This window comes from Protopterus annectens, chromosome 1.part2 (genome assembly GCF_019279795.1).
Source record: "Protopterus annectens isolate FY-2018-M chromosome 1.part2, PAN1.0, whole genome shotgun sequence".
Taxonomy (NCBI): Eukaryota; Metazoa; Chordata; order Ceratodontiformes; family Protopteridae; genus Protopterus; species Protopterus annectens.
This window is the reverse complement of record NC_056727.1, coordinates 501,281,941-501,307,849: the sequence shown is the minus strand read 5'-3', so window position 1 is coordinate 501,307,849 and position 25,909 is coordinate 501,281,941. Positions and strand designations below refer to the sequence as shown.

Genomic DNA, 25,909 nt, shown 5'->3' with positions numbered 1-25,909 from the left:
AGGTCCAAGAGATAAGGAGGTCATAACATCCCTGTATTCTTCCCTTATAAGGCCCATTATTGAGTACAACGCCCCTTTCGGCATGTACCTCGCAAAGCACATGCTGGACAGACCAGAGGTTCCTCACCAGGAGAATCCAGGGCCTCAAACATCTAGCATACACAGACAGGTTAAAAGACTCATCCCTCTACTCAGTTTCATACAGACTCCTCAGAGGCTACCTCTGTCCGGCATACAAGGCGATCATGGACCCCACCTTCATGGGACTGCTGCATATTCGCAAGTCAAGCTCCACTAGAGTAACCCGCATGTGCGGCCTCAACCTGGTCTGTGACAAGACTTGTTGGAGGGACAGATTTGTTTCCCAGAGACTCCCCCATCTATGGAATAGACTCCCTCTCCACATCAAGCAGAGTACCTCTTTACCCCTTTTAAGGGAGACCTGGATAACTGGATGGGAAACAGAAAATATACCCCGGAGATTCCACCCATGTCCCTGCTGGACAGGGGCATCGGTTGCTAATTTGTCTAAACATGGGCTAAACTCTTGGCTAGACCTGTAAGGGCCTCAGGGCCAACAGCCGTGTAACCTCTTATGATCCTATGATGCAGAAGACTACCTCTTCAAAGGGTACTACAGCCATGACTTTCCAAGCCTCTCTACATGAAGAAATGAATGGCAGAGCATGGAGTCCAACTCCATCCCTGTAAAGGAAATCTAATGCACAAGAATGCGGGGTGATGATTAACAGGGACAGTATCAAGAAACCAGGCTCAATCAAAAGCAGCAGTCACGGATGTTCCATGACAATAATGGGAAGCCCACAATCCACATAAAGGAGAACTAGGAGGTCTTCATTGTGCACTGCTATTCCCATCACAGGCACAGGATGGGAGATAGGAAATTCACCCCAGGGATCACGTCAGTCACCCTGCTAGACGTGGGCCAGGGAAGTAAATACTGTGGGAAGAAATAGCTAGGGAATTGTTATGGCTAGGCTTGTATAGGCCCCAGGGCTGATAGCCTAGTACCAATCTATGAAAAGCCTGTGCATCAGGTGACAAGCACTTAACAGCAGCAGCATGCCAATAGGCACCTACCATGTCCAGTGACAATTATTTATTTACTGCTCATTCACTGCGTAGGTGGGCTAATCTAAGGACCCTTTTCATCCATAATCCAGGTGCAAAGCGCAAGAGCATATTAACAAGTTCAAGCAGAGCAAGCCAACCTCATTAACTTTTACCTTTGGCAGCACTGATATGTCACAGATAAACATTAAACATACATACAAACAAGTCTTTGGAAGTTATTGTATAAAATGTTTACACAGAATGCTATTGCAACAAAGTAAAATAATAAAAAATGTGGGCTGTGAGAGCACAGGAAAGCCACTGTATCTCATACAGGGTATGCTCACATAAAATGCAGAGGTCTAGAATTGGGTGAAATTCCCCCCACCTTCTCTGGACTGAAGAACAGCCAGCAAAATAATCTTTTATTTCTTTTGTCCTGGCTTTGGAAAGTCCTTTTTGTCCTGGCTTTGGAAAGTCCTTTCTCCCAAGCCAGGATAAGCTCTATGGTTGTCCTTAGAAAAAGTTTAGGACTGCTCCAGTACCTTCACACAGCCATAGCACACCCATTCTTATAATTGTTCATTGCAAGATTCTCTTTGATAGGCCCTTGCTTGGATATTTTATTCTGCTCCAGGCAGAATTCAACATGCTTTTTTCTGTAAAACACAACTCTCTGGGATGTCTATAAACCCATATCAATGTATGCCATGAAGTAGTATGCCTGCTACATAAGCATGTATGTTGGCAGAGCCCATCATTTCATGCTCAAAACAACCATGAACATCTTTCTAAAAAACAAAGAAATAAAGATATTTCACACTAAAGTATTAAACACGTGATAAGAGATCACTGCATTATATATCAGGAACTCCAAAAGCTGCATCTAGCCAAAGGATGACTTATCCAAAAGGAACTGGAGGGAGGGAGGATATTAATCACCCATCTAGGAGGGTTTTTTTCCCAGACCAATTGTTATGGAAGAGCATATCTGTATATCCAATATCTGTATATCCAATATCAAGGAGTCCATGACTGGTCAGAGTCCCTGCTATAATTAAGTTGAAAGAAGCTGGAGGATTATGTAAGTACAGTGGTCAAATAAGTCATTCAGTGCTTCATTCACAAGTGTGGCCCAACTCAGTCTTTTACTGTTAAGACCATAATGCCTAATGAAGCTGTGTATTGAAGACCAAGTAGTTGCAGCACAAACATATGCAATGGAGATATTCCTGAAACAAGCTCTGAAGGCAGCTAATACATTACTGGGATAAGCTTTGACTGCAGTATTTGCAAATGGGCAGTTACCTACCTGATGACAAGATACAATACTGCTGGGAAAGTATATGGCTGGTGACAGCAAACTCTTCCCTGCATGGGCCAAAGAAGATTAACTAATCTGCCTTCTTAAAGTCATACACCCACTCGATGCCATATCTGAGCCGCGATACATTCCATGGATTGACAGTCCAATATCCTCAGATTCTGCCATTGCAAAGGAACTGGGAGACAAACAGCAGAGAAACTATTTTAACTCATTCTCATCTACAGCATGGAACATGCTGTTTACTGCTTCATTCCTGCAGCACCAGATATGTGGGCTGTACTGTGTCATTCAAACCTGAAGCACTTGAAAGACAGACCACACGCAGCACTACAGTGTAACCCACAGCAGTACTGAAACTGAGGTATTCAATCCTCAACTAAGCAGTTTAAGTTCGAGACAATTAATGTACCTCAACATGTAAGGGGGGGGGGGGGGCTTCACGTTTGAAATGTATTTTTTTTTCTCACACTTACATTTTCTTTGACTAAGCACCAGACAATTGCTATTCAGCCTGCTAGCAGTCAGACATTGTAACATTGCATTAACTGACTGCCAGTAAGTGTTACTGAGGTCAAAAGGAAAGTAGGACTGATCAGTTACCCACTATCCTTCTGAAATGAAATATATGGTTCTTCACACAGAAGGGTCTGAAGTTCCTAAGGTGACAGCAATATTTTACACCATTGAGTTATCAGACTCAAACAGTATACAGGTTCACCACATTCAAATAAATCTAGGGAGAAAAGGAATTTTCTCAAAGGAAGATGGACACACAGCATTCTTTTGCAAGAAATGCCTGACTAGTCAGTGGTACGCAACAGCTGTGCCCTTCAGGCCATAATGTGCACAAATACTGACACATGCACCTTGGTTAAGGAGCAGAAAACATAGCCGATTAAAAACAGCAAGAAAGAGTACTTAACCAAAAACTGTAGATGTCTCTACAAGAAGAACTCAAGCATCTGGAGGCACACCTTCTGATGCTTTCCAAAGCAAATGAGATATGGAGAGGTGAAGGAAGTGAGGTGCATTATTTGCATGAAGGCAGGTGAAGTGAAGGTGTCAGATAAGTGTTGGCTGCGCTGACCAGTCCTACTGTTTGAAGTGGATAGACTGGATCATAAAAGATCAGAGGACTTGGAATGCATACTTTTGAAAATCTCTCTCAACTAGGTAATTTCAACACCACAAAAGGAGCAGTCTCAATGCTTTAACCGCCATTGAACCTGTAACAGTAGTGATCACAGAGGCTATAAGATGTCAAACAAGAATTACAAACAATGCATGCAACCTTTTCAATAATCCTACCCAAAAATGGAAGGTTAGAGATTTGACAGTTCTACACATTTTGCAGACTCAATTGACATTAAGGCAGGGCATTACAGGATCTCAAAAAAAAAAAAAAAAAAAAAAAAGAGAAAAATACACCCATCTGGAAAGATCAATAGGTCAAGTATAAAAAGACAGGCAAGAACCAACCAGGCTGACTCTGGATCAAGTTCACAACTGGGGTGGACACAAAGTATCATGTATCTACTTTATCACAATCACCAGACTGCAATGAAGATGCAATGCAACAAATTAAATAGTTTTTCCTTCTCTTCCTTTATGCTGCTAACTTCATGCCAATAAATAAGAGTTACATTAAGGAAAGATAAAATCCGGTATGATCTCTGATAGCCTTCATTCATTGCCGTTTTCATCTTAATATTATACAATTAGGCTCTTCAATACATACCAGCTCCTGATAATTTCTTAAAATGGCAGCAGTGTGTCTTATAATCTTTTCAGGAAAGCAAACAAATACCAGACAAGAAAATGAAACCTAGCACTTCAACTTTGCCTTTTACCTGAAAATCTAATTCATGCAGCATGGGCACATTCTGATAAAATTAAAGTATGGTATATTTTTGATCCTCAGTACCACCCCATTTCTATAATGCAGTAAAACACACAACCTAATCCTTCCAAAGCACCTAATGAATGAGATGTAAAAAAAACACTTGCCAAACAAAATAATTTTTTGGATCACCCAGATAGATTGTATTATCTTAAGTGGCGTGCTAATGAATGAGAATCAACTTTCCTTGTAACACCTTCTGTGAACTTGTAAGGAACTAAGGTTGAATAGGTCAAGTCCACAAGTCTCAAAACATGGAAACATTTTCTGCAGGGACTCATGTATGTCCCTTTCTAATGTCTGTGATATATCATGGTGCTTCTTCATGGCAACTTTAGACTCCAGCCAAATGCTGGTAATGACGGACGCTAGTGTCTAAATGCAGCCACCTGTAAATGTTAGAGAAGTTAAATTATAATTTGCTTGAGAAGGCTAAAAGAGCTTATCTGATTTCAAGATTATCCACTCTGATCTTAAAGATAACAGCATACTCACATATGGCTTACAAGCAAGACCTGCAGGATGCTTTCCAGTGGATTTTTCTTCCATTAGTTTAGTATTTAGACTTCCCAGAATACTATAAAAAAGATGAATCCTCAGTTAAAGGAATGTTAAAATTCAAGAAATTTCCCAGTCAAATAGCATATTTCACATTACTCTCAAAATTCTGACATTTAATGCAAAAAGCAGAAATCTGCTGATGCAGCAACAAAAACATCACATTCTGATGTAGATTATAATCAATAGCCAATCCTACACCTAAGCAAAGTTGGGAAGCATTTTATAAGAATATTTTATGTACTGCAACTTTTTATATCAACTGTGAATGACAGTGAAACATCACTTCGCATATGTAATGGTTGTACTTAACATGTTAGTACACTGAAGTGGATGGCAGGCTGGTTCAGTAATATACAAAGAGCAAATAATGGAAAATGTGCACTTTTTTCCTCTATTTTTATCAATCTTCCAATGAATATGAAGTCCCTATTAGCGTTTTTTTCCTGCACCCACCAGATCAAATCCTCATCATTCAAATTTGCCAAAGAAAGATGGTAGCCCGGGATTACAGTAGTCATTAATATAGGCTGAGACTGATACTAACTTTCTTCTGCTAAAGGCAGTTAACAGGGACTCCACTAAATAAGACACACAATGCTGGACCTATTATACACACAAATACCAGCACTAGTGAAATGTGCTACTTGGCAGGAGAAGCACCTCTCAGTCAGTTTCTGTTACTTTATAACAACCATACAAACTTTGTGTGCCCAAGATTGCTGCCTCCCACATGGATAAGAAAGTTGACTTCAGTCACCCAGTCCAATCAGCTTGCCTAATACCTCCAGCACTCACAGCCACTAAATGAAGCCAGATTGCCAGGGCTGCCTTAAGGCTTCCATCCCTCTACATCCTGGAGCAGACTTTATGGCAAAATCATCACATCTGGCAGGAACTGAGCAGTCACTTGCACAGAGACAAGTTATACTAGCTATCCTTGAAATACTTGACTTTTTTTAATATATGACTGAGGAGATAAAATATATGGTACAGCTGCACAAAATTGTGGTGGGGGGGCAATATTACTAAAAATGAAACTTCTGAAACACTTTACTGTTCTATTTACAAAATATTTTGGAAAGTGCACATTACATACAGTTCTACAGAACTCGTCAGTTTAACACTTGCCTCATTTTGTAGTAGAGTGATGAAATGGTTTATGTTAAATCAACTGCTTTCAAGAAATGAGGTTCAGGTTGTGTGAATTCCGCAGTATGTCTTGCAAATGTGCACAATTACCACTACTCACATTACACTGACCTAACTTTAACCATATTTGTTAATTCATACTCAGTAGATCACTTAATTCAGTGTAGGGTCAAGCAAATACTGGCAAGCAGTGGGAACAGAGCATTGTTCATCCTGAGTGGGGTGCCAACCCTTAGCATAGAGTACGCACTTCTCTGAAGAATTTAAAAGACTGCCAGTTCATCTACACCATGTTATTCGGATGCAGGAAGAAACAGAACTAAAGTCTAGAAGGACAGAGATTTGCAGAATCTACATAGAAGACAATTGTATGAGAAATGAACTAGAGAACCGAGAGATGTGAAGCAGCAATTCTTACTACTGCAGTACTGTGCTGCCTGCTGTATTATCTCAGTCATGCTTCAACTACTGTGATATATCTCTCTCCTTTTTTTTTTTTTTTTAAACATCTGTTTACTAGGAAAATTTGACTGGGACAATGCCCATTTTAGCGAAGGCCCAGGGAGAAAAGCTCCAGACAAATGTCTATGCAATGTGGGATGAAACTGGAGCACATGTAGGAAACCCACGCAAATGCAGGGAGGACATGCAGACTCTGCACAGAATGCACCCTGGCGGAGAATCGAACCAAAGAACATCTTGTTTTTAGGAGCTGCACCACTGTGCCACAATTCCTCTTTTCAGTGTCATTTTTTCAACATAAACTCTCCCTCTAGGGAGAAGTCTATGATGAGCCATTATAAGCCACACTAAGACAGCATTACTATTTTGCAAGTTCATCAGTTCACTCCAATCCCTGGGTAAACAGTTGATCAAAAAATAAAATGATTTGATAACTGCAGTTATAGAAGGATCTATAAATATATAATTGCCATACTTAAAAGCCAACAACAGCAGCTGAATGGAACAGCTGTCTAAGTGGGGTGGGGTGAGGGCATGAAGGTATCTATGCCCCACAGTACAGCTGACATAGTAACAGAAGATTTAGTTGTGCGATGATCCTCCAAAACAGTAGATGCAGCAATAAGGATCTGTGCTCCAGGATTCATAAAATGTGCTTGAACTAACCTGTTAAAGATGGGCATCAGTCTTCAACTAGATTCTTCAAGAAAGAAGGACTGCAACCCTTAAGTATGTTATTAGACTGCCTGACGGTAAAACAGCTCTAAGTACACAATTACGTCTGCTCTTTAATTGTATACTAAAAATGCAAGCAAAATGACTGCACCTATTAACATTTTTGTGTCAGGCTAAGGAAGTCACAGAAATAGAAAATAAAAAGATAAATATATGATCAAAGATTACAGTATGCAAAATGAAAAAGAATCTTCAGCATATTTTCATATTTACTATCAAACCACGACTACAAAAACATAGCAAGCTCTACTACTTTTAGTCAAACAAGCATTGGAATTCTACAAAATCCATTAAAGAATAGGCATTATGGCTATCTCATCAAATATGCAGACAGTACGAGGGGGTACGAGGTAGTTCATCTTGCAGTTCCGATCCTATTACTCAGTTACTGTTATGCTCAAGTGTACTAAACAGAACATAAGGATCACTAGTGCATGTTTGACAGATGTGTTAGAAGATTGAAATCAGGGAAAATTACGGGCACCACTAGAGCAGAACGGCTACAAAATCTCTTGCAAAACTGCAGTAGCAAAGCCAGCTCTGCCCAAGGCTGGATATCTGATTTGCGATGTTTAGTAAGTACAGTTGTGTACACTTACCATAAGTGTAGATGCTCGAGTGTATTGCAGTCATTTCATTTGGGTTATTTGCTTGCAGTATCCCTCAGTCAGCTTGATTAACAAAGTCTTGGGTCCTGCATCGGTTGCTGTCCCTTCTTCCATGACGTCAGTTCATCAGGGGTATAAAACATGCAGCTGACACCTTTACATCAGTTTTTCTTGCCCCAGATGTCAGGTGCCCCCTTAATAGGTACTAGGCTATTGGCCCTAGGGCCTATACAAGTCTAGCCAAACGGTACCCTGGCTTTTGCCACCCAAGAAAATTATTTTCCTGTGCCCCTGTCAAGCAGAGCCACAGAAGTGATCCCCGGGGTGAATTTCCCATCTCCCATTCAATCAAGAATTTTCTTGAAGAGTGCTAATGAGGAGCTTTGTTTGATATAGATAGGTAGTTTGTTCCAGAGTATGGGAAGTCTCTGGGACAGGAATCTATCCCTGCAGCATGTTCTGTTTATTGTGGTGACAAGGTTTAGGTCCCTAGAGCGTGTAGTTTGGAGGGATTGGGACTTCTTTACATGGAGCATGTCCAACAGCACTGGGTTTGACATAGCTTTGTATGGTAGGCAGGGATCGCCTCTGAGTAGGCGATATGTAACAGAGTAAAGCTGAAGTTTTTTTGAGGCAGTCTGCGTAGGGCATCTGTTTGAGGCAGGTAATCCTCTTTGTGAGGTATTTCTGTAGCCTTTCCAGCTGTTGTAGATGTCCTGTGAGGTACATAACAAAAGGGGTATTGTACTCTATAATGGGTCTAATGAGTGATGAGTAGAGGGGAACAATGACCTCTTTCTTCCTGGATGAGAAACCTTTTGTGATGAGGTGTGCCACGTAGAAGGATTTCCTGACTACTGTGGTGATGTGATTATCAAAGGAGAGACTACTGTCCCACCTGTGTTCCAAGGTCTCATCACACTTTTGGTGTTAAGTAGACTACCGTCTATCTGGTAGTTCATGGGTACAGAGTTTTTACCAAAAGGGATGACAATGCACTTTTCGGCATTGAGCTTGAGGCCATGGCTTTGACACTAGGCATCTGTCTCAGCGAGGCCCTTTTGTAGGATGTCCACATCGTTAGGAGTTTTGATTATGGCTCCTAGTTTGCAGTCATCTGAGAACTTTGTTAGCCGAAGACTTTCTGTGTTAGCCTGTACTTCAGAGAAGTAGATATCAAACAGGAGAGGACCTAGGACTGAACCCTGTGGTACTCCACTTGTCACTGGTCTGAAGTTGGATTTAGAGTCTGCTACTTTCACAGTGTGGGTTCTGTCAGTGAGCCAGTTGGCAACCCATCTTGACACATAGGGATTTATACCTAGTTTAATGAGTTTGTCTATAATTCCAGAGTGGAGGATGGTGTCACAAGCCTTGGCGAGATCTAGATAGGCTGTGTGAACTACCTTACCCTCATCTACTGCTTTGGTGACCGCTTCAAAGACGTCTATCAGGTTTAGGAGTCATGATCTGCCTTTTACAAACCCGAACTGGGTAGGGTCCAGAGTTTGGAGATTACCAATGTCATTGTTAGTTCCATGATGATATGCTTCATAGCCTTGTAGACCAGGCTTGTCAGGCTAATGGGGAGGCAGTTCCTGGGGTCCATGGTGGCTCCCCCTTTGTGGAGTGGGATAACCGTTGCTGTGCACCATTCAGTGGGCACAAAGCCTGAGGTAAGGCTATGACTGAACATGGTACTTAGGTGACATGGCAATTCGTTCTGTAGTTCATGTGGAATGCAGCCTGGGATGTTGTCAGGTCGCTAGATGCTGTGTTCTTGGCTTTGGAGAAATGGGAAGCAATTCAATCCATAATAAAAGGATATACCTCCAACAAAAAAAGCAAACACACCAAAAAGCTTTTTGAACACAGTAAATGAGAGCAGAGGTATAGCCAAAAGAAGAAAGGGGACTGGAGGGAGGGTAACCAGGACTGCAACAGTGAATATACTCAAACATCTACATTTGTAGTAAGTGTACACAACTGTACTATGTTCTTCGTGTTTCACTGTTGTAGTCGTCACATTTGGGTAGATCCTCAAAGCTAAGGTTGGGAGGAGGAATTTAAATAGAATTAGGACCAGCTATAAGGCCCTGCAAGACTGCAGTGGCAAAACCAGATCTGGATTTAGAGAAAATAGACAAATGATAATGCTTGGTGAAAGTATGTACAGAACTCCATGTAGCAGCTTCTAAGATGTCCATGGTAGGGACGTCACTGAGAAAAGGCTGTAGAGGTAGATGCAGCCCTGGTTGACTGGGGTCTGATGCCCTGTGGGATAGATTTTCCATGGTCCTTAATGCAAAAATGAATGCAGTGGCCTATCCATTTTGAAATGGTTTGCTTTGAAATAGCTTTCCCCTCTGTCCCTGCAGCAAATGCCACCAGTAGTTCTTCAGATTTCCTTTGAGGTTTAGTCCTGTCCAAGTAGAATCTAAGTTGTCTATGCGCATCTAAGGAGTGCAGTATCCGTTCCTCTTTGTTCTGTGGGTTAGGAAAGAAGGTAGGCAAATGAATGGACTGATTAAGAGCCACACTGGATACCACCTTGGGCATGAAGGAGGGATTGGTTCTGAGAGGCACCCTGTCCGCATGAAAGATGATGAAAGGCCTGTAACTCAGATACCCTTCTTGCAGATTTGATTGCTAAGAGGAAAGCTGTTTTCCAGAAAAGGAATATTAAATCTGCAGTAGCAGCTGGCTCAAAAGGAGGAAGAGTGAGCTTCTCCAAGACAAAGTTAAGGTCCCAGGCTGGAGTCGGAGCTCTCCTTGGTGGCCTTAAAATTTTGGCCCCTCTGAGGAACTGCTTAAGCAGTGGGTGAGAGAAGAGGGGAGGGTTCTGTGCTATAATGAGCTGAAATGGCTGAGGCATGAATTTTAATGGAGAAAAAGGACAAGCCCTTATGAAGCATCTCAGTCAAATATTGTAGAATCTTTTCCATTTTGCAGCATAACATTTTCTAGTACTAGGCTTCCTTGCCTCTAAAATGATATCCATCACTGATTTACTGAGGGGTGGTAAAAGAGAGATTAGGTAATTAGTCAGGCTGCTAGGTTCAGGGTTTGCAGCTGAGGGTGCAGAATCTGGTTACCCTGCTGAGACAACAGGGAAGGAGTCTGAGGCAGGTGCCATGGGACCAAGCGTGACACACTGCGCAGGAGGGGGTACCAGTGTTGCCGTGGCCAGTCTGGTGCAATTAAAATCATTCTTGGCTTGTCCTGTTTGATGTTTAGTAGTACCTTGGAGAGCAGAGGCAGAGGAGGAAAGGCATAAACTGATAGGTTTTTCCAGCTGAAGGATAGAGCATCCACTTTCCAAGCTAGTTTGTGATGAATCGTTGTGCAAAATGTGTCCAATTGATGGTTCTGGGGGAGGCAAACAGGTCTATATCTGGGCTCCCCCATTTGCTTGTCAACATGTTGAAAATCCTTGGTTCCATCTTCCACTTGTGTGGGTCCATGAGGTTTCTGCTTAGTCCATCTGCCAGTGTATTTAGTTTTCCTGGCAGGAATTGAGCTTGTAGATTCACTTGGTAGCTCAAGGCTGTGTTCCACAATGCCATGGCTTGTCTGCAGGGGGGTAAGAGTGTGCACCCCCCTGCTTATGTACCACATGACCGTGGTGTTGTCAGTCTTTACCATTCGTTGTCCCTGAAGAATGTGGCCCTTTAAGGCTGTCAGAGCATTCTGTACAGCTAACATTTCCTTTTGATTTATGTGTAGGTGCATTTGACTTGGGTTCCATCTGCCCTGAATGCACTTCCCTGCCAGTTGAGCCCCCCCACCCCCATGCATAGACTGATGCGTCTGTTAAGATTTGGGCAGCAGGGGGTAGTGTGAATGGTAGTCCTCTGTTCTGGTGGCAGGCCTCTGCCACCACCAAAGGAATTCTAGGCATAGGCAAGGTATGATAGGAATCATTGCTTCTAGATCCTGGGAATGTTTACACCACAGGCTTTTGCGATACCATTGCAGTTTCCTCATATGCAGCCTTGCATTGGAATTAGAAGAATGAAGGAGGCCATGAACCCCAAGGCTTGCAGTATTTGCCTTGCAGATATAACTAGATTTCTGTGGCCAGTTGTTCGAAATAGGTTGTCAAATGAATTATTTTCTCTGGCGTGAGGAAAGCCATCTGGGAAGTTGTATTCAAGCTTGCTCCCAGGAATATAATTTGTTGACAGGGTACCAAGTTGTGATCTCTTTTCGTTTATGGTGTACCCCAGACAAGTCAGTACCCTTTGAACAAAGGCCAGATGATTCAAAAGCATGTCCTGGCTTTCTGCCTGAATTAGACAATCGTCCAGGTATGGGTATATTTGAATATTTCTTTGCCTGCAAAATGCAATGACTGGAGCTAGGCACTTTGTGAATACCCTGGGCGCAGTAGATAAGCCAAAGGGCAGTGCAAAGAACTGATAGTGCATGTAACTTGCTTTGAAGCATAGGTATCCTGCAAGACTCCCTGACAGGGATGAGCAGGTATGCTTCTTTTAAGTCTAGTGTTGCCAACCATGCATCTTTGCCTAGCATAGGAAGTAGCTGGTGAAGTGTCAGCATCTTGAATTTTGGAATCACCAGAAAGGTATGTAGAGTAGAAAGGTCCAGGATATTGCCTTATCTGGGTACCAGGAAAAGTCTTGAATAGAAACTTTGTCCCTTTTCTGGTACCAACTGAATAGCCCCCATGCTTAAGAAAGAGAGTACTTGATTTTGGGCCTCTGCCCAATGATTTAGGGGTAGATCTGGCCACCCGCTTGGTGTTGGTAAGGTGTGGAAGTGAAATCTGTATCCTTGAGTTCCTAGTTTTTGGCCTGCAGACCAATCTTTCTGCATAAAGGAGCATTCAGTTGGGAAGTGCTTGGAAGTTTTAAAGGCAAGTCATTGAGACAGTTTTCCATAGGGGGGAGTCTTACTACTCCCTGATTTGGGTGCGGAAACCCCCCACTGCTTAGTCTGGTGTGTCCCCCAGGACTGAAACGTGGGGTTTCTGCTGTGTCTGGGTTTGGCTTGGGAAGACCTGGAAGGGGCTGGAAAGGACCAATTCTTAGAGGGCCAGTGTCTACTAAATCTAGGAGGCTGAACTTGTAAGCAATCTTTAACAGTTTGCACAGATTTAGCTTTATATCTTCATCTTTTTAAGAACTTCCTCAGCCTTGTTGCCAAACAGGCGGTCCTGATTTAAGGGAGCATCCAACAATTTAGCTTTAACATGATCAGGCAAAGATTGCTCCTTAAACCAAGCATGCCTTCTGCGCACAGACCCAGTAACAGCAGCCCTGCAAGAGGCCTCTATAATGAATCAAATCCACATTGCAAAGTATGTTTTCCTACCTGTTCAGCAGAATGCATTAAATCCCGTAATTCTTTATTTTCCACACAGTCAGGAATCAACATCATTTTCTGTTTAAGCAATCCAATAACATGTTGCTGATACTTTAACATATGAAACTGGCAGTTTAAAGCCCTAATGGCCAAGGTTGCAGAAGTGTAAACCTTCTTACCCCATCTATCCAGCGCCCTGGAGTCTATCAGAAGGGGTAGGATTTTTAGCAGTAAAGCCTTAATGCCCTTGGGTCCCTGTGAAATAGTCTCAGGATCCACAACAGGATTTTTAAAAAGGAACTTGTGTGAATCAGGAACCCTGTAATATCTGTCAGGTTTTCTGGGAGTAGGAGACAAAGAATCAGGGGCCAAACTAGATTCCGAAAAAGCATCAACAATGTCTAGTACAGGAGGAATAGCTGAAGGCTGAGGCAGGAGTAAGAAATCCCTAAGCCTCTTTTTGAAACAAAAAATCCTGGCTTTCCCAGTGGAAATGCTCCCTTAAATTATGTAAGGTTTCACCAAAAGAAAAATCCTCTGAATGGGAAGCAGAGAGAATACAGTCATCTGCATCAGAATCCTCATAAATAGATACAGACAAATCCAGATCATCAGAAGACTCAGAAAAATCAGAATCCTGGTCAGAAGATTCTTAAACAACTTCAATCCTAGGTCTCTTAGAAGGGGGAGGTTGGCTTCCCCTGATTAGAGTTATAAAATCTTCAGCCATTCTTATTTGTTTTTTAGGCATAGAGGCCTGAGCATGCGGCCTGGGCATCGTTTTTTTTAGGCATAGTTCGAGACTTAGGCCTAAATGAAGAAGGAGGCATCGGTTTAATATGCAGGTCCGTAGGCCTGAATACACCATCAGAAGCAGGTGCCTGCACAGCAGCTCCGTACCCATCCAAGGTAGAGACATCCGCAGGTTCCATAGTTGAGGTATCTCGCGGCATACCGGACTCTGAATGGGTCTCCCATAGATGCCTGCGAATCAGAAGTAGCGAGTATCAGGGGCTGTGAAAGCGCCTGAGTACCGGCGAACTGGCGACTGGCTTAGAAGCATCGTCGGCAGTTTTGGACCTCGGCGGCCTGTCTCAGTCTTTATCTTTGTGTTTTTCGGGAATCCTGGTAGTCGGATGGCTAACCAGTGACATTTCTGGATAATTAAACCAAGAACCAAAATATTTAGAGGTGAAAATATACAGACGACCGACAGTGCGCTGATTAAAGTACAAAACCGACAGCAAGGTACGTCATGGTCAGGGCCTAGGCAAGGAATACAGTACGAAGGAAAATCTTTATGAGTTATTTGCTTTCCACAAATAATGCAATTATTAACTTTTACTGACATCGGTAAGGAGTAAGAAAAAGTTTCCCCAATGGGGTACTTAGCTTTAGTTGAAGACTTTGGTTCTGAAACTCAAACGAAAATTTCAGGAGTCGGCTGACCGGCACTTGCGAACTGCTTCTGCTTCAGGCATCGCATGGCAAGAAAAACTGATGTAATGGCATCAGCTGCATGTTTCATATCCCTGACGACCTGACGTCATGGAAGAAGGGACAGCAACCGATGCAGGACCCAAGACTTTGTTAATCAGGTCGACTGAGGGCTACTGCAAGCAGATAACCCAAATGTAATGACTGCAACAGTGAAACACAAAGAACATCCCCTCACAATGTGTTATTGCACTTAGTGCAAGAAAAAAAATAATCAACCATTTGGAAAGGATCCCTTTCATTACTGTGTAGCTTTCTCCTTTACAAGAGAAATGAACAATTGCCAAGTCTGCCTAAACATTTTTCACTTTATATCCAGTATCACAGAGCCCTGAAAGTATCCATACACTGTAAAAGTCTTTTCCTCCCTTGTCTTCTAGTTTGGGATGTAAAACCTGGTTCAGGGTAAATCCAGAGACCACCTCAGTCATAAAGAGTAGTAGCCATCCCTCTTACGGACATCATTCCCTTGTGATGCACTGTATAAAGGTCCTTGCATTTTATGGACTGTAATTCAGAAATTCTGCTAAGGAAACTGATGACTTCCACAGATAAAGGAATTTTATATCAAAAGAAATGTTTGGTTCACACAGAGATAAAGTCCATTTCTCGCAAACAAAACAAAGTCTTAAACGTAAGTAAGCCTTTAGACCCTGCTTAATTGTATTCATACATAACACAGCTCTGCAAGTAATGAGAGAAACAAATACCAGATATTGCATTGCAATATTAAAAGGAATTAAATACAGTCAATGAAGGACATGTTATTGCACCAGATGAAACATCTAGTCCATTTAGATACAATTTTCTGTGATTTGGCCTTTTAAACTCCTTTATCATGAACAGCACATTACAGCAGAAATGACTGTTGGGGGTTATTTGGAAATCCTACCTACTGTTAGCTTTGAGACTAGGTGAAAGACTTCCCCTCCTTGCTGGTAGAGGCTTGCTGAGTAGTAGGAGAGTGACAGTAAAACACAGTTGACTGGGTCAACATGATGCAATAAGAATTACATTTGTTGTATTTAATTTTACCCCTGGATGAACTCGGTATCAGATAGGGAAGGAGTACAGAAGACAGAAAATGATGGCTCCAAGGAAATAAAAGCAAATTTATTCTTCATATTAGATGATACAGCCTCTAAAAACTCACTGTTCAAATGAGAAACCGATAACTGTAAAGCGTCAGAATTTTCAAATGTCTAGGAATATTCCTGCTTAGAGAACACTTTCAAGAAATGGATGCATTTCTGATTAAGGTGACCATTTGGTTTTGCAAGTCTGAGAAATAAACTTCTTGAAGGTTTGACCAAATTATGTGTTCTTAAAGAATCACTGCCAGCTTGCACATACAGAATGTGCACTTCCCATGGTATATGTGCTTCGTGGCTGTAGTACTGTGCTATACGCTTCAAGAATGGAAGACTGTGAAGAAAAAGCCTCCGTTCTAGAAAGATCACTATGATATCCTTTACATTTATGTGGGTCTTCCTCTGGGATACAGTCCAAAGCACCTGCAAGTGAAGCTCCTGAATAACCAGTCCCCAGGTGTAATCCAAGGTCATCTCCTGTATTTGTCATAAGGACTCCACACAGAGGACCTGCATTCAGGGTTAATTGCAGAATTTATCGCTAAATTCTTAAAAACAGCAAGAGAGACATGTAGCTCAAGTGGCTGATCTTTATGATTCGGCAAGCTGTTAGCAGTGGATTTTTCTCGAGAGTCTTACCAGGGAAACCATTAGAAGAGAAGAGTGGTTTCACTATGTTTAGAGGCCCCAAACATTCTTGTCACAAGTTTGGCTTCAAATGCAGCAAACTTCCAAAGACAAATATGCTCTAAATACATACACTCGCAGCTACGTCAGTCTTGTGCAATCGAAACAGTAAACTGAGGGGTGGGGGTAGGGTTGCCACCTTTTCAAAAGCCCAAAGTGGGACATTTTTTGTACAAACATCAGATTTTGCAAGGCAAAACATACCCATGGCCAGTAGAAAGGACAGAACGTCACTTTTTTGCCTAAATAAATGCTTATTCTTGTAGCATTTTAGTAGCTTATTCTGTTTCTTATAACATTTAGGTGTTTCAGAAACAATAACTGTTTTATGCAACTATTACATTAAATATAGGAAATATGTTTGTCCTAATATCTCAGGAGCTTTGCCATTTTTTCAATTTTTATGCAGGACACAACTGCCCAAAGAGGGACTGTCCCTCGCAAAGTGGGACAGGTGGTAACCCTAGGTGGGGGAGAACCTCTGCATCTTTCAGTTTTTCTTTCCCTCTCCAGAGGTGCTCCAGCTCAGTAAAAGATAGATCATTTAAATGCAAAAAAAAAAAAGAATGCCTTTCTGTACCACTTGAGACACTGCAGTTTTAAAAAGGAAATATCTACAGTTAAGCACACCTTTGCAACAGCGTATAAACGAATAAGGATAAATAAAGTTATCAAATATGCTTAAGCACACACAAATGCAGGTCACCCACAAGGTCACCCTACAGCAGTACATACATCCTGGTGTTTTAAATGTACTGCCTGTGAAAAGGCTCTTTTTTAAGTTAAGCAGAAAACTTCAATCATGCAAATTCTATCCGGAGATAAAGTACAGATCTGTAACCAAAATTTGTTTGGCATGTAGTTTTCTGAAGTAAAGTACAACAAAGGGGTCTGGTTGACTAAGTTTGCAATGACTGCAAACCAGGAGCAGACACTGAATCCCCAAATGACTTGGCATACTGCAGGAAGGTTTATCCCAAATAACCAGTGTCAAAATCACAGACTGAAACTAAAATGCCAAAAAATGCATTATAGTCTTTGGGAAGTCATCTACCAGAGGGAACTACAACACTGACAATACGCGTCTAAGAGTTAATCCAGTTGTTCAGAATTTGAGAACGTATGCAGACAGTGACCTAACTTGTAAGAAAGTCCTTCTATACTGCACAGCTTACAAAGAAGGGACCGTCTAATTCTAGGGATGTCAATGCCCCCCCTTGACTCAGGAATCATTAGGCCAGTCACTGAATATAATGCCTCCCTTGGCATACATCTGTCCAGACACATGCAACTGAAATGCCAACAGAAATACCTTACTAAAAAGGACACAAGGCCTATATATGTCCAACATTGACTGACTCCAAGCCCAGTTACTACACTCTGTATCCTACAAACTGCTAAGTGGCGATCTGTGTCCGACATACAAGGCACCCTCCAACCCATTACTGCTGAATTTTCTGCACATCAGCAAGTCAAATGGCATCAGAAATATTTGGTCTAGGGATCTAAACCTGTTCTACAGCATCAACAGAACTGTTTGGAGGGACAGGTATATCTTGTTGAGGATACTGCTACTGTGGAACAGACTCCCCATCCACATAAAACAAAGTTCATCACAGTCCATATTAAAATGCAACTTAGATCTATGGATAGGCAACAGAAAATTTACACCAGGACTGCCCCCTGTACTACTACAAATTGAATACTAGGAGTCTCTTTTGCTGGGTATGAGCAGCAGCCTTGGCTACAGCCAGCCTGGCTCCTGCCTTTGAGGGTGACGATTTCATGGCAATCTGTGTGTTCTCTCTGTTGAAAGGGACCAACAAGGCATTTGTGGTCTTTTGGGACTGACAGAAAGCTTCTTTTTTTGTTCTCCTCAGAAATGGAACATGTAAAAATAACAGGTCTGTGGTTACAGCTGATTAATACTAGTAACAAGTCCAACTAGCCATATATCATCATGCAAGGTAGAGGTGGGGGGACAAAGACGGTAGATTTAGGAAAACTGATGAGAAGGGTTTTAGAGGTACACTTGCTCCCTGCTGGGGCCTGGGAGCCAAGGGCCTTCCATGACTCCCTATCTTCTTGTTGCCATTTTCTCTACTTCGTAGCCTGGTTATCCTTTGGAACTTTTCCTTTGGCATGTCTCCAGTAGTAAGGGCCTTGCTTAGAGAAAGTGTCCATTGTATTTTGGAATTACTTACAGAAACATAAATAGCAATAGCACCATGGCTTTTTCTGGTAGTGCTCCAATCTGTACAAAAATGACATAGGAAAGGGGGATCAAAGAACAATTATTTATCTAAGGGACGTTAAAGAGTTACATCCTCTACATCTTTGGATAAGGACAAGGACAAATTTCTCACTGAAGAGTCTTTCCATATGACTTGTGCCATAGTAGAAGTCATGATGGTGCATCCACAGCATAATGGATCTACTTTAATACGTTGAAATCCCATATCAGCAAAATGTACATCAGATAGACAAAAATAGTGAAATACAACACAGTACAATATTCAGAAAGCCGGAACATGGAACATCAAACTATGTACGCTGAATGGAGATTGCACTACACTTAGAATACAGCATACAGGAGAAAATTACAGCTTCAATAGTTTTCAAAGGAGATCTCAGTAGAGTGAGGATCAGGAAATCTACCCTTTTCACCAACTGTAATGTGATCTCGGAGTTGGTATATATAATTTGCAGGGTGTGTGTGTGGGGGTGCAGGTGGGCTTGCCCACCTGCAAAAATGTTGAGAAGGTATGCTTTTGTTGTGTATGCTGTCGTTTAATGGACAGCTACTCTTAAGAGTAGCACAATCGCCATTCAGCGCATGTAGTTCAATGCTCTGGGTTTCAGCTTTTTGAATACTCAACTATGTGGTATTTCGCTATTTTCATCGCGATGATTTAAGTTTTGCTGTTATGGGATTTCAACATATTAAAGTAGATCTGGCATAATACCCACATTTAAGGCATTTCTATCCCCTGTACAGCAGCCTGGAATTCATTGAGAATACTGTGAATATTCAGAACATTGTCCATCTCAAAGTAAATTCACGGCGACATAAAAAAAAAAAAAAAATCAAGATGTGGGAAAAAGTTTTACTTTTCCAGAATATAATTAGCAGCTTGAGTGAATCACTACAAAAAGTCAGTCAAAACAAATCTAAAGTGGCAGACTATGAAGACAAACTGAAATAACAGTCCCAGCTTAGATGGTACATTCCGGAATATTCTTTCCGATCACAATTCATATTCTTAAGCTGACAGCAACATCATGCAATCATCTAGTAACAGCTCAGACCGTTACATTTTAGAAAGTTCTCAAACACTGAACATGTTTCCCATGATCTCATGGTGTACTACTCAGTAATTTTCCTTTACACAAAAAAACCCTTTCATTACAGAACTTGTAATAAAAACAAGGTCAAAATACAATGATAGACCATCTCATGTTTCTAACTTTTCCTAGTTAAGCAATGTTCCATAATACCTTTACTCAATTTATAAAGCAGAGCTGCAGTTTCTCATTTAAACCTGAAATACACAGCTGCAGCATTTTGTCTCAGAGAATACAACAACATCTGGCCTAGCTTGCTTAAAACTAATGTCTGAAACGAATCTCATAGAACACACATTTTCTGGCCTACCTTGCTTAGAAACAATGTTGAAAATTTATTCACTTTGACAGCGGTGTTTTAGCACTATTTGTTAAAAGATAGAAGAAGCCCTTAAGGTTTTATGCTTCACTCCCACAGGTATCCTGGAATTTCTGGAGGACACAATTCCTATATTTCTAAACACAGGTTTGAAAAGTCAAGACAATAAAGGCCAATGTGGCTGAAGTACACATTCCAAACACTATTGATGAACATTCTCAAAGCTGTAAAACTTACTTTGTTAGTGGCAAAGAAAATTACAGCAGAACTAGTGTTTCAGCAAACATTTGAAGTGCTTTTTTTCTTGCTCAAAAATTTGGAGACTTTTAGTGTAAATACAGTGCTGGACAGTATAATCAGTGTAGCCAGTTTAAATTTGGTCCATCTTTTAATAAAGCAAATTAGTTAAGAAAAAGGTTCTCAGTATTTGAAAGGATGGTTTAAGTACTATGTAAAATACATTAAGTTAAAAAAAAATGACAAAAGTTGAACTTGCTGAAAAAATTACACTACAGTAATTTTTAGTAGCCATGTCTTGGACTGAGTATTGGAACAGGAGCTGTAGTTCATTGAAAAAATTAGCAGGAGAATCAAAAGTCAGAGGTTAACCTTAGTATACAAAGCAGATTTAAATGAAATTATGGATTCACAATAGCCAGAGAACTCATCTCATCAACACTACTATACGCCTCTCCAGTCCTCACCAACATTAACAAAGCTAACCTGAACAAACTCTCCAAATGCTGCAATAAAATAGCTAGGTTCGCTGCCAATAATAGACCACATTTCCACCACTGCCAATTCCTAATTAAACTGCACTGGTTAGAATTTCCAAACCTCCTACACTACCACCAACTGATCATAGCCCATCAAATTCTTTTTCATCCGGGGAAGAGCCCTGCCCTAGCTGACATACTAAACTTTCACAACCCCAAAAGGGAACTACGTTCATGTAACAAAAATCTGATTGAAATCAACCCATGCAATAACAGTGCTGGGGAGGCCCTATTCTCTTATGATGTTGCTAAAGTATGGAACACCCTCCCACCTGAACTCAGGCTACAAAGTCACACAAGCACCTTCAAGGGCCTTCTTAATTCACACCTCTATGCTAACCCTCTCTGCAACTGCAAAGACCCCCCTTGAAGACTCACTACTCCATATAAGTGACCCGCTGTATGCCTCCATTGCATACACTATATTCTCACCTGATATACTCACCTGATATGTACCTTTTCTTGTAAATATTGCAAATATGGGTTCTACTCCTGAGTATCTTATTGTTTTACAAAATTGTTCTTGTACTTCTTTGTTTCTCTTACCTTGCATACCATATTTTTATTGTTATCTAAACCATGTATGTTGAACTGGGCTGGCTTGAACTCCCTCACCTCCTTCAATGGTATCAACTCTCACTCGTCCACAAACTAGTAAACCATCGACTAAATGTCCCATCCCTCCAGAATCTACTCCAACCCTATCGCACCACCAGACCACTAAGATCCAGCAACAAAAATAATTTGCAGATCACTAAAGCCAATAACTCTGCTGGTGAAGCACTATTCTCTTGTGCCATAGCCAAATTATGGAACTCCCTCCCACCACCAATTACCTCCGTACCATCATGCACCCACTTCAAAACTTTACTAAAAGCGCACCTAAAAACATGCTGGCTATGCCCTTGCAATTCCCACTCTAATATCACATACCCCACCCAACCACTACCTTTCTTTCCACCCCACTAACTACTTCGATTATAGCAAGCTCAGATGCTCTTAAACCTACTACTTATTATACAGCAGGAACTTCTTATTGTAACAATTGTTAATGTCGGTTATGTATTTTGCAGATAAAGATTCTAGTTGTCTACTGATGTACTATGTTCTTCATCTGTAACTATGTTTGTAATTAATTGCTATATTAATCAAATTGTTAATCGCTATGTAAATCCAATGTAACTACGGTCTGTATATTTTTAACTATGGAGCTTTTCTCCTCGGGCCTCCACTGAAAATGGACCTACGTCCAGTCGGAGACTCCCAGTCAACAAATGTAAATAAATAAACTACAAGATGTTTATTTTTTACATGGGAAAGAATAGTTGTGTAAAATCTTACCATAACCATAAATGTCCTCTTCCATGTTGCAGTATTCCTTGGTGTGGGTTTTTCTGCCTTAGGCTATCTGATGTCAGCTCCTATACAAGAGGTTTTGTCTGGCTGCTTTAGGTGAGTGAGATATCACACGTAGGGGCCATAAACCAGGGACCTTAAATATGACGTTTGTAAGTACAGACCTTAGAACTTGAAGCTCAGAGGAGTGGCCTGTCAGGAAAACAAGATGCCAACAAAAGGAACAAATGCCACTAAGGCTGAACAGATAAGCCTTCAGGAGTGGAAGAGGCCAGACCCTGCAGTAAGAGAAGAAAAGGGGGTATTAGAGGGTGAGAAGGAATACTGCAACATGGAAGAGAAGAACATCTATGGTTATGGTAAGATTTTATACAACTATTCTATGTCCTTCTATTCCAATGTTGCAGTATTCATTGGCGTGGTAGAGTGCCACAGCTTAGGAAGGATAATGGGAGAAGGCAGAGATAGAGGTTTCCAGGAATCCTTCCAGGATTACTCTAGCAAAGCCTGTCCTGGAGACTTGGTCTAATTTGTAGTGTTTAGTGAAGGTGTGGAACCATAGACCAGGTAACTGCTTCCAGGATGGAAGCTGTGTCCAAGCCTTTGAGGTAGCCATGGCCTTGGTTGAGTGAGCTCTTACATCATCAAGTAAGACTTTGCCATGGTGTGAACAAATAATAGATTTCCTGATCCAACAGGAAATGGTTTGTTTGGAGACTGCCTTGCCGAGAGCCCTGGGGTGAAAGGAGATAAAGAGTTAGTCAGACTTTCTGAAGGACTTAGTCTTGTCTAAGTAGAATCTTAACTGAGTACGTCCAGGGAATGAAGGATTATCTCTGCATTGTTGGTTGTAGTTGGGTAGAAGGTAGGTAAGTGGATGGACTGGTTTAAGGATAGCTCATTTACCACTTTGGGCATAAAGGAAGGATTTGTGCACAAGGTAACTGTCATTATGGAAGGTGGTGTAAGGAGGGCAGGCCATGAGATCCTGTAGCTCTGACACTCTTCTAGCAAAAGAGATGGCCACTAAAAGAATGGCTTTCCAAGTGCACATTTGAAAGGTGGCAGAACTAGCTGGCTCAAAAGTAGGTAAGGAGAGTTTTTCTAACACAAAGTTGAGGTCGCAGGGAAGAGGGATGGGTTTTCTTGGTGGTCTAATATGTAGGCCTTTTCTCAGGAAAAGTTTAATGTCCAGCCTGGAAAGCAGGGGTGGCTGAAAGGTGGACTTTAACAGAGGTGTAAGCTAGTCCAGCCTTAATGAGATCACAAACATAGCTAAGGACTAGGGAAGGGTCTGCCTGCCTGCATTGGGTCCCTGTCCTTAAGAAGACACATTTAGAGAATCTTTCCCATTTAGACAGGTATGTCTTTCTAGTAGTTGGTTTCCCTGGCCTCCCTCAGGATTGAAAGCATGTCAGAGTAGAGTTGTCTGTAAGGGATAAGAAGTTGATAACCCAAGTGTTAGGTTTAGCATTTGCAGCTGAGGGGAAATGAGAGATCCCTTTTGCTGAGATAGTAGGTCCACCTTGTGGGGTAACTTGTGGTGATTGCGCTTGGCTAAAGAGTGAAGAAGGGGGAACCAGTGATGCCTTGGCCAGTAGTGAGTCAGCAGCAAGATTTTTTGTTGGTCCTTCTTGATTTTCAGAAGGGTCTTTTTGTATTAGTGGGAAAGGGGGTGGGGGGTGGGGGGAGAACGCATAAAGGAACATCTCCTTCCAATGAAAGCTGAAGGCATTCACTCTCCAAGATGATTGAGTGCCCTGCTGCAGAATTTGCTTAGTTGTCTACTCTGGGGGGAAGGCAAACAGATCCACTTGAGGTGTGCCCCAATCGTGGACTATGCCTTGAAAGGTTTCCCTGTTTAGCATCCATTCGTGAAGGTGCCAGAATCCTCAGCAGGACAAGTTTTCCTGGGATGCAGGATCAGATCAGATTTGATGAGATCCTTCTTTCCACAGGACAAAGTGCAGTCTCTCAAGTCACTTCCAAGAACTTCTTGGAGTATCCCACCTTTCCACAAGGCAATTCCTACAAGTACTGGGGCTCATGGCAGCCACGATCCCCATGCTGAGCAAATTTGCTTTCTTGTTTTCCTGAGAGGGGATGTAAAAGGCCTGAAAGAAAAGATTGTGTTGGGTGGCTAGCTCCCAAATCTGTGGGGTTATCCGGCATAAGAGATAGGCTATTGTCCCTCCTTGTTTGTGCAGGTACCACATGACTGTGGTGTTGTCTGTAAGAATGTGAAGAAGGCCTGGTTGAAGGATGGGGAGAAAGGCCTGTAGGGTCAGTAAGACTGAAGTCATCTCCCTGATGATGTGTTGTTTTTAAGGGCAGAGTTCCAAGGTTTTTGAACCCTGACATCCTTTAGAGTTGCCCCCCCCCCCCACCCTAGGTCTGATGCATCTGTGTGCATGGATTGCGTAGGGGGAGGAAGTTGTAGGTGAATGCCTTGGCTGAGAAGGATTTGCTGGATCCACCACCTCAATTCTGACTTTAGGCAGGGCAGAAGGGGGATTAGTTTTTCTAGGGAGTGTTGGTGCTGGGGCCATACATTCTTTAAGTATCACTGATATTTTCTCATGTGGATCCTGGCTAAAGGGAGCATGGGGATCGTGGCTGCCATGAGTCCCAGTACTTGTAGGAATTGCCTTGTGGAAAGTTGGGATACTCCAAGAAGTTCTTGGAAGTGACTTGAGAGAGACTGCACTTTGTCCTGTGTGAAGAAGGATCTCATCATATCTGATCTGATCCTGCATCCCAGGGAAACGTGTCCTGCTGAGGATTCTGGCAGGTTTAGGGTGAAAATCAGGTTATGCAGGATGGTCATGGTGAATTTTAGTTGACTTTGGAGCATGGTTTCTGATTCTGCTAGAAGGAGAATGTTGTCCAGATAAGGGCACATTTGGCTACCCTTCGTTTGGCAAAATGCAATGGCAGGAGCCAGTTATTTTGTGAACACTCTTGGACCAGTAGATAAGCCAAAGGGCAAGGCTATTAACTGAAAATGTGTGGAAATGCCAGCAAATCTCAGGAATTTTCTGTGGGAGGGCATGATAGGAATGTGGAGATAAGCTTCCTTTAAGTCCAGAGTGACCATAAAGGCTTGGGGTGGTATCAGGGGCAGGACGGTTTGCAGAGAGCGCATCCTGAAGGATGGAACTTTTAGGAACCGATTTAGGTAGGCTAGGTCTAGTATGGGTATCCAAGGACCATCCTTTTTTGGGACTAGAAATAGACAAGAATAGAATCCTTTTCCTTCCTGGCCCACAAGGACTGGGTTCTATAGTACCTAGGGAGTGGAGCTCCTGCAGAATGTGAGGGAATAGGTGGAGCTGTTTTTTTGCTGGGAAGGGAATGTTTTTTGGCCTTGGTTTTTCCCTCCAAGATAGAAAGTATCCTCTTTGAATGATGGAAATGACCCATTGGTCTGAGATGATGGTTTTCCAAAAGGGGAGGCAGTGGGGTAGGTGGGCAGGCAAGGCAGTCATGCAAAAGAGGGCCCCCCCTCTGTTGGGAAAGGGCTGCTTGGTGGGGGGATGGTTATTAGTCGGTTTGGAGTAAGACAGTCTTCCTGGATCCTCTTCTCGGTCTGGAGGAGGAGGAGGGATAAGAGAAGGAATCCTCCTGACAAAGGAAGTTTTTGCAGGATAATTCCTGTAGTACTTGGGGAAGGGGGACACCAGCAAATGTTTGA

The 25,909-nt window shown here is 42.0% G+C and overlaps 1 protein-coding gene across 2 annotated transcripts in view; it reads right to left on the bottom strand.

Annotated features, from left to right (window-relative positions):
- The window catches only part of BUB1 (BUB1 mitotic checkpoint serine/threonine kinase), a 2,040,509-nt gene that overhangs the window by 1,145,937 nt on the left and 868,663 nt on the right, over positions 1-25,909 (bottom strand). For both annotated transcript variants that reach the window (XM_044057238.1, XM_044057245.1), the window contains exon 11: positions 4,797-4,878. In XM_044057238.1, the coding sequence (XP_043913173.1) occupies positions 4,797-4,878 (82 nt within the window). The remainder of the gene's footprint in view (positions 1-4,796; positions 4,879-25,909) is intronic.